This window comes from Arachis duranensis, chromosome 9 (assembly GCF_000817695.3).
Source record: "Arachis duranensis cultivar V14167 chromosome 9, aradu.V14167.gnm2.J7QH, whole genome shotgun sequence".
In the NCBI taxonomy this organism is placed as follows: Eukaryota; Viridiplantae; Streptophyta; class Magnoliopsida; order Fabales; family Fabaceae; genus Arachis; species Arachis duranensis.
In genome coordinates, this window is record NC_029780.3 from 49,193,111 (window position 1) to 49,203,017 (window position 9,907).

Below are 9,907 nucleotides of genomic sequence, written 5' to 3' on the forward strand. Positions count from 1 at the left end.
GAATTTTTTGTATAAAAAATGTGATGATCAAATCGGAGGGTCCGATTTGTATTTTTAATTGTTTTTTTATTTTTGAAAATAAAAATCGGAGAGACCAATTTTAACATTAAATTTTTTTTTTATTTTCTAACCCATAAATCAGACCGTTCGATTTGTGATTGTTTATTTAAAAAAACAAAACAATAAAAAAAATAAGAGGTACAGATTTGTGTAACCCATAGCAACGTAAAATATTTCTCTTCTCACACCATCCTGTGATACACGTCTCTCTCCCACACGAAAAAGAATTTACGTAAATTAGTATATATTATTGGAAGCGTTTCTAGTGCTTTAGGACATTTTTCTAAAGTTCAGTAAGTAAAGTACTATTATGGCACCGGATTCAATAGTTCTAGAACGTTTGGACCATTAAATGGTCTCATAACAAAACATATTTTTTAAGTTTTTTAATAACTGCTAAATAATCTTTTTTTAAATTTTAATTATAAATTAACCTCATATATTTTATTTAATTATAAAAACTATTTTTTATTTTATAAATAATTATTTTATCATAAATCTATCATGTTTATTAACAATCAAAAACAAAAACAAAAGCAAATTAGATCTTCCATTGATCCTAATAAATTTTTTTTGCTATTCTAATCAATTCAAATATTATATTTGATCCATGACGTTCGTGATGAACCATAAAATTGTGTTTTCTTAAAAACCAATCGATTGGATTATCAAACCAATCGATTGAATTATAACTCTTATAACTCAATCGATTGGATTACAATTTATCACAAAACAATCGATTGAAAATTGCAAGGCAATATGGTTTTCATATAGATCAATCGATTAGTATGACTCAAATGTAGATTTCTTACAATTCAATCGATTATTTAGAATTTCCAATCAATTTGTTTAGCATTTCTTGGACTAAAACTGCCATGGAAGCTTCCTTGTATGGCACACAAGCAGCACTGCGACTCAAAACTGCCCGCCGTGTGTATAGCGAAGCCCACACTTGGCTAACTGCAGATCCAAAAACTGTTGGATTGGAAGGACTAACATTGGGTATTGATTCGTAGAGTCCAGCAGCTGACATTCCAGCCAAGTCTTCAACGTTGGCGCTGGAACGAACAATCATTCGTGCATTGCTTGGAAACATTCTCTCAATGCTTTCAATCACATCTTTTGATGGCTTCAAGGAAGAAATCAATTGCTGCAGTTGATGGCATAGTTCATCAAGCTCACCACCCTCTAGTTTTGCAGTTTCTATCTTTTCCAACAACGACCTAAATATTTCAGTGCAGTTACTATTCTCTAGCTCCAATTCCATGGATCCATATGGTAAAACAGCCCCAGCAGGAACTCGAAAAGAAGCCGGCATTCCCTGATCACTGTAAACTGTAGTTGAAAATCATGTTTTCATATAGTTAGATACTACCTTGACTCTTGATGAAGTCAAAGAAAATATGATCAGGAAGAATAAATAATTGCTGCCAATTATTATGATGCACATTCCTGATATCCTCAGTTAGTCTATGATTCTGACAATTGACTATCAAAATTTCATAGGCATTTTACTATATTAAACTTTCATTCATGAAGATGTAATAGGTTCTTTTAGAGATAATAGAAGAATTCATCAAGTGGGAGAGCGAAGAATTGAACCACATGACATCCTCCTCTACATGCAAGAAAAAATATAAAATAAAAATGTAACAAAACATGAACCCTCAATAAATAAATAAATAAAACACAATAGTCAGATTTCAGATTTTAAAAATAAAACGAAATTTTTAAAAATAGATAGATTGTATCATATCCATTAGCACAGGAAAATATCATATCCATTATCCACATGCAACTATGTAAGATAGTGGACAACATAAGTACAATATTTCTTTGGCTTCATATTACCTTTATCAGAAACAGAGGACAATGAAGACAAGCGACCACATGCAGCTGCCTCTGCACCAGAAGTCTGTGTTTCTGCATCAGGAAGCAAGATAACTCCTCCAGAAGAAGCACCCTTGATATGATTAAAGTTAACCATTACTTTAAAGTTCTTATAATAGAGAAATTAAAGAAAGGTAATTAAATAAATTCTCTAGGTATAAAGATCATGAGAATTTGGGATGTAGCTGGGCCATTAGTAAGCCTGAAGCATCAGCAGCCATTACTCTTAATATCATATTAGATAACGTGTTGCAATATAAAGCATTAATCTCTAATTATTTAAGTCTAGTACTAGAGTAGTGCTGTCTGTACAAGCCCGACTCAATAAGACTACAAACCAAACAAGATAATGCGCTTAACAAACTTTGGCTATTAATTACTTGCATGGCTGCAGTCTTAGAGAAACAGACAACCTAAAGGGTTATGTTACCAGGTGAAGGATTAGAACTGTATGCTGTCTGAACAGGGTCCCTGAAGAACCTACCTTGTTCTAAAGGGATTGACCTCTAGATGATTTACTTTTTACTTCTGTATGACCAATACTTCAGCACCAAATACTGTTGTTATGTGAAATATAAAGAAAGGTGTGAAGGATTTTATAAAATAATTGGAGTAAAGTACGAAAATTACCTATGGAAGATCATGTGGTGAACAAAATTACACATGAAAGAACTAATGTTCATCCAATATACCCAAAAGACTTATTTTTAGGGGTCAAATCTTTCTAAAAAGTGGGCATTTTTGTCTGCAACATGGGTATTTTGCCCTCTGAATAAAGCTTTTTTGGTATACGGGATGAATTTTTATTTTTCATGGGTAATTTTGATACTTCACTCAATAATTGGTTTTAGGAAATCGTTATGGAACTCAGTAAGTAATTATTTGTAGTGCACCCAAAGTGTTATCATAGGATTGAACACCATTTTGGTGAATTACACTTCCATCCTCTATTAATTCCTCATTGATGAAAGGATTTTATCTCTACCATGCAGCACCATTATTCAACATCATTAAAATGTTAGTGCTAATAAATTCTTTTCTCTAAATCTAACCACGTTCAACAAGCTGAAAGTTCAATCGATTGTTTTGTTAATCCAATCGATTGATTTTCTAAGAAACACGATTTTAAAATCTTCGACGGACGTAACGGATCAAAGATAAACTTTTAATCCATTGGGATTGCCAAAAAGTTATTACGATCAATGAAAGATCTAATTCGTTATTATTTTTGTTTTTAATTATTAATAAACATAATAGATGAATGATAAAATAATAACTTATAAAATAAAAAATAGTTTTTATAATTAAATAAAATATATAGGGTTCATTTGTAATTAAAATTAAAACAGACTATTTAGCAGTTATTGAAAAACTTAAAAACCATGTTTTGTTATGGGACCATTTAATGGTCCAAATGTTCTGGGACTATCGAATCCAGTGCCTACTATTATGTTTTAAGTTTTTGTTTATCTTGAAGTGACGCATGAAATGACCCAAATAACTCTGAAATGTAAATATACATGACAATACAACATAGTTTTTATCGAATGAGATATAGAAAAATTATTTTTTTAACGTTTAAATTTAAATTTAAAATTTAAAATTTTAGATATGTTTTTAAAATATTTTATATATAACTTAATAATTTTACATGTATTATAATTGAAAAGAAAAACAATTTTTATGAACATATATTTTAATAATTTTAAAAACATTAATTTTTAAATGAGTAATGAAAAAATTCAACTAATAATAAAAAATATAAAAAATATTAGATGCATTTTTATCGAATAAGATATAAAAAACTTAATTTTTTTTAACGTATAAATTTAAATTTTAGCCTTGGGAGGTATCGACCTGAGTAGCATGGGGCACGTGGAATCCCGTGTGAATCAGCAAGGACCACCTTGCAAGGAGGGGAGGCTATATTTCTGGGAGCGAACTTCAGGCGAATATGAAGCGCATAGGAGCTCTTTCTTTTTTTCGCCCCATGTCGCCATACGGGGGCGAAAAAAAAGAAAGAAAGAAAGGGATGAAGTTTTTCTCGCTTTTGGTATAGCGGGCCTCAAAATTAATTTTTATTTCTACAACAATTTTTTTTTTGCATAGTCATTAATTTTTTAATTGTGAATCATTCATAAACAAATTCACAAACTAAATATTTAGAAGACTAAGTGATTAAGTCACTCGTATATAATTTTAGTTTTGTACTTCAAAATGTGAAAATATTAAAAATGAAAAAAAGTAACTAAAATAATCAATAATAAATTAATCGGATGATATTAAATAGACATGACGAAATCTTTTTGGATTTAGAACAAAATTTATAAATTTGAAAAGAAGTATAATAATAATAAAATATTAAAAAAGAAATAATAAATTTAACCACAGAAGAGTAGCAATCTTGAATTAAATTTGTTACGAAGAACGAGAGAAAGAGAGAAAGTAAAAAACGTATATGAAAAAAAGAAAATGATAAAATAATTACTTTATTAAGGGGTAAGAAGTTAGAAAAATTATAATATTTAAAATTTAAATTAATTTTAATTATCAATAAATTTTTCTATAAAATAGGTATATGTTTTAATTAAAATTTAATTAAATAATATTATTTAAATTAAAACATTGATTAAAAACTGAAAATGAAAGGACAACTAGTATTTTTTTTTAATATTTATTTATTTGTTTGTTTAATATATAGTGTTGATTATAATGTATGTGATGGTACGGGACATTATTATGGACATTTTCAACACCTCCTCACCTCACAACGGACGAACAGGTTACCAATCCATCATGCATCTACTTTGGTTCACTATCACATTATCCCTCTTTTTTTTATTATTTTTATTTTATTTTGTTTTATTTTTTTTTATCTAACCCCTTCGTATATTTTATCTTAAATCACAATGGTTCACAAATATGACATACTGAACTTCTTATATTATTTTAGAGGAAAAGAAAATCATTTTCTGGTGCTTAAGCTTAACAAGAATAATTTATTTAAAATTAAAATGTATTCAACCATTCATGTTTTAAATTTGGAATTCTTTCTTTAGGAATTGTTCTTAGATCAACAATAACGTCTCAATGTCTAGACAAGCTAAGTGCATTTTATTTGTATTTAATTTCTTTTATTCTCTAATATTATATCAAAATCCACAAAAGTAAATTTCAGAATATGAAAGAAATTTTCTCACTCCAATTTTGGAACATGCTTTTATTTTTTAATTTGAACGAATTTCCTATCCTAGTTAAGTTTCCAATAAACATGTTTCACTAATTTTCCATATAAACTCTAATATATATATAATTTTGATGTACTGTCAATATAAAATAATTTTATACATATATTTAATTATGTAATATTATATAAATTATGTATACATTACACATATTTTATATAAATTTAATAAAAATTGTTGTTTTTCATCTTATTTTTATTTTTTTATTAAAAGTAAAAAAATTCGAACTCACAATTTTTTAGATAAATATAAAAAAAGTATATCATTTAAACTATAACTTATGAGTGCTTTTCATTTTATTTTACTCTTCCCTCAAAAAAGAAATTTCATATTTCGTATCTATAATATATGCACTGATCATAGAAGCACAATAATTTCGTTCAATGCTCGTAAGGAATCCTATTAAAACCAAAAAATATAAACCTGCTTGTCATCCACACCAAAATAAATGAAGTTTTTTGAAAAAATCTGCTAGTGGAAGAAGACCTCCTAAAAATAAGAAACATAGGACTAGGCAACAAAAGTTACAACTCATTTTCTATCACTTTCAATTTATTTAAAGGCATCAATGAAACAGAAATAAATAAATAAAAGCTGCACGGAAACTATGGGCTTCAAAACCATGGATTTCTAATTTAAAAATGAAATAATTAATGATGACAATGCTAAACTAATTTCTGATAGAAGTATCCCAATTATATAATCGTTAATTATATAGGAAAAAAAATACAACTTTGTATGTGTTAACTCGAGTACACGAGTGCACATTTACTATTTATTATTTTTTATTATTAATTAATTCATAATATTTAAAAATATAAATTAAAATATTTTATTAAATTATTAAATTTTTATATATTGAACGTAATTTACCAGATGAGTTTTATGAAGTAGACGAGATCTTTATGAATACAATTAATGCACTTGAAGATAGAGAAGAGCTTTTGGTCCGTGATGATAGAGATCATAAAGATATTTAAAAAGATTTTTCACATCTTCAAGTCATAAACACAGTTAAAGACATTATTGTTGATGATGTCAAATACAAATTTTAAGGATGGTAGATTCGAATCCTCATGAGATTAAAAACATTGTTGTTGATGAGGTGGAGATCAAGTCGAATTCAATTAAATATGATTTGCAAGATGAGGGGACAATTATGCACAAGAATTTAATCACCTTCATGGGACAAAAGTTTTGCGGATAGTGAACTCCAAAGATGTTATCACCATACAAAAGAGGGTGGAGGAGGTGCAATGGGTGTACGCTAAGATTGGGAAGGAGTTGTGCCTTTATAGCAGAAATTCTCCGTACTTCGGTAGCACAAATTTTGTCATGTGTAAAGAGCTGAATACGTATGCACCTTGTTGATGAGTTTGTGAGTTCACCGCAAAGAAATTTCTCTGACGGTAACAACCACCACCATCATCATAAACTAGTGATGCTAAACTAAATTTAAATAATCATAAAAGAGAAAAAGAAAAATATAAAATATATACTTAATTATTATGATTAATATTCAACTTAATTGTAATTATAAATAGGAATAAGTATAATTTTGGTCTCCAACGTAGAGGCTGAAAATTTATTTTGTCCCTGATTTTTTTTCGCTATAAAATGGTCCCCAATGTTTCAGTTTGTTTTAAAATCGTTATTTTTACCAATTTTATTTTTTTTATTACAAAATTACTCTTCATTAAAAAAATAATAAAATAAAATAAATATAAAATAAATAAAAAAATAAAAAAGGGTTAAGGGATAGATAGAATCGGGGGAGGAAAGAAAGTGGCGCATCGCCGCTGCACCGCTGCCCTGCCGCACCGCCACCCTGCCGCCTGTGATCCGCCACTGCTCCTTACACTAATGGCAAGAAAGGAGAGAGCAGAGGGAGAGACAAAGAGAAGAGAGGAGCGTCGCAACCCCTCCTCCTCCACCACCGCCGCCGCAACCCCTTCTTCTCTACATCGTCGTTCACCACCGCAACCCTTCCTCCTCCACATCGTCGTTCACCGTCGCAACCCCTCCTCTACCACCACCGCCGCAACCCTTTCCTTCTGTTTTAATTTTTTATTCTTTTTTCTTTAATTTTTCAGATTTAAAGAATTCTATTGTTGTTGTTGTTGATGATGCTTCTGGTAGCTTCTATTTATTCCTTTTATTTCATTGTTGTTGTTGATACTTTGGTTGCTTCTATTTCTGCTGTTTTTTGTTTTTTATTCTACTTCTGGTTTTGTTTTTGTTGTCGCTTTAATTCCATTATCCGTTGTTATTGTTGTTTGTTGTTCTGCTGATTGTTATCCATTGTTGCCTACTTTTTTTCTGCGTTTGTGCATCTTCTTTTGCTTTTGTTAATGTTGAGGAAGAAGAAGGGTGTTGAGGAAGAAGATGGGAGGGGAGGGTATTTTCGTCCGAAGGACGATTTTAAAACAAACTAAAATCTTGGGGATCGGACCATTTTGTAGCGAAAAAAAGGCCAGAGACGAAATAAATTTCCGGTCTCTACGTTGGGGGACCAAAATCATACTTATCCCTTATAAATATTATATATATATAACAAAAAATAATTTACCCTTTATTTTAGAGAAGATATGATAGGATTCACCAAATAAATTTTGTTTTATTAATGTATATAGCCCAACATTTCATTTGAAAAACGTTAAGGTAGCATTCGTTTTGAGGTACTGGGACAGAGACTGAGAGACTGAAACACAGTATCATGTTTGTTGCATCAAAGACTAGTACTAAAATTTCTGTCTCTGTTCCTAAAATTTTAGTATTTCAGTACCTCCAAAAAGTAAGAACACAAGAGACTGAAATTTTTAGAGACGGAGAATGAAAATTTAATAACATTTTATACCTAAAATATCCTCATTTCAATTAATTAATTCTAATTTTATCTTTTATGCAAATTAAATTAGAGTTTTATTCTTGTTTCAATTTCTGTCTCTCACTTTACACAAAATAAAATACTAAAATTTATTTCGGTTTCTGTCTCTTCGTCTCTATCTTTCAGTATCAGTTTTTCAGTCTCTATCTTTCTACCAAACGCTACCTAAGAGAATTGGTCACTCACATCACTATGATAAGTGACTACTATTTATGTGTAGAGTTGACACGTAATTCTATACGTATAATGTCTTGTTATATTTATTAAAAACAGAAAATTGACTTTACTTCTGGTTTGAATTCACTATGAAGTATCTTTCGCAAGCTTTTAAAATATTTGAAGAATAGCTCTTTTACACTGTTAAAAGGTTTCATAGCTGTGTTATTTTTTATATACTGTAATTTAATTTATTTTTATTGAAAAATTAGAATCCAATTTGTTAGGTGAGAAGTACATTATTGTCTGAGAGTTTTATGAACACTCCTTCCTTAACACTATGTTTGGATAAATGAAAATTAAAAGAAAAGAAAATGTAAGAAAAAAAAAACGAAAATTTTCATTGATTGAATAAACATAAAAATTAGATTGAAAGGGAAAATAATAGCGTGGGATTCACATCCAATTTTTCTTTCCAAACCTAGGAAAAAACTGCTAAAAATTTCAAAATAAAGGTAAAATTATTAATATGTCCATTGTTAAAATTGAAAGCAAAATTTATAATATTTAATAGAAAATAAAAAAGGATAAATTTAAAAAAATATTATTGTAACAATGATAATACATTAAAATTCTAAAATACAATTAGGATCACTTTTTTATTAAAAAATAATTTAAATATATTAATATATTATAATTTATATATAATATAGATAAGGGTATTAATATAATTTTACTTGGTTATAATTTTCTCTTTTCTTACTTTTCATTCCATCCAAACAAAAGAAAAATTTATTCCTACTTTCTTTCTATTCATTTTCTCTTCATCCAAATAATATAAAAAAAGACAACTTTTTCTTTCATTTTCTTTCCTCTCATTTTCTTTTCTCCTATTTTCTTTTCCTCACATTTTCCATCTTGCATCCAAACAAAGAGTTATTCTTCTCTCTTTAGCCACACGTCACACCGTCCAGCCGTCGAAAGTGTTGTCATATCCATGTCGCTGCTCGTGCCGCCAATCAGTGCTGCACAACGTTCATCCACTACCGGCAACCGCAATGCCGCTGCTGCAAACGTGGTTCAGGAGTATATTTAATGTAATTTAAAAATTTTTACAATAAAATTAAAACAAAATAAAATTTATAAATATTTTCAAGATCTAATAGTTAAATTCTTCCCTGAAAGATTACCTATTCTTCAAATTAGTCCTCAAAAGATTTTTTTAGTCATATTAGTCCTTAAAAAATAAAATGTAAGTCAAATTGCTTCATCCGTTAGTTAGATAATAACAGCTGATGATGTGTCACGTTAAGTACCACGTGGGATGATGATGTGGCAGGATAATGCCACGTGTCACAATATGATTGGTTACGTGTCAGATCAGTGACACCTAGCATGTCACGTGTCACTTGACGTGTAAAAAAATTATTTATAATCAAAATAGTCCCTGAAAGTTTAGACGTAAGTCATTTTCATCTTTAAAATTTTAAAAATTAATCAAATTAGTCCTTATATAAATTTCTTTTATTTTTTTCATAGGATTAAATTTGAAGTATTTTTTATAGGACTAATTTTAATATTATACCTTAATAAATAAAATTTTCTTTACATAAAATAATAAAAATAAGTTAAATTATTATAAAGTTATTTTGTCATTTATATTTTAAAT

The 9,907-nt window shown here is 28.8% G+C and overlaps 1 protein-coding gene across 1 annotated transcript; it reads right to left on the minus strand.

The window, feature by feature from the left end:
- Nucleotides 1-794: 794 nt before the first annotated feature.
- On the minus strand, nt 795-2,565 carry LOC107465533 (phosphoglucan, water dikinase, chloroplastic-like). The gene is made up of 2 exons (XM_016084511.3): nt 1,912-2,565; nt 795-1,395 (listed from the first exon to the last, which is right to left on the minus strand). Exons 1-2 carry the CDS (start codon nt 2,045-2,047, stop codon nt 884-886), a joined length of 648 nt encoding a protein of 215 aa, XP_015939997.1. The 5' UTR covers nt 2,048-2,565; the 3' UTR covers nt 795-883.
- Between the last annotated feature and the right edge of the window lie 7,342 nt (nt 2,566-9,907).

What these genes read in the sequence shown, in the direction of transcription:
- LOC107465533 (XM_016084511.3), bottom strand. Translation starts at nt 2,047, where the DNA reads ATGGTTAACTTTAATCATATCAAGGGTGCTTCTTCTGGAGGAGTTATC. An exon ending in GTCCTCTGTTTCTGATAAAG is followed by an intron (nt 1,396 to 1,911) that starts GTAATATGAAGC and finishes TTTCAACTACAG; the next exon opens with TTTACAGTGATCAGGGAATG.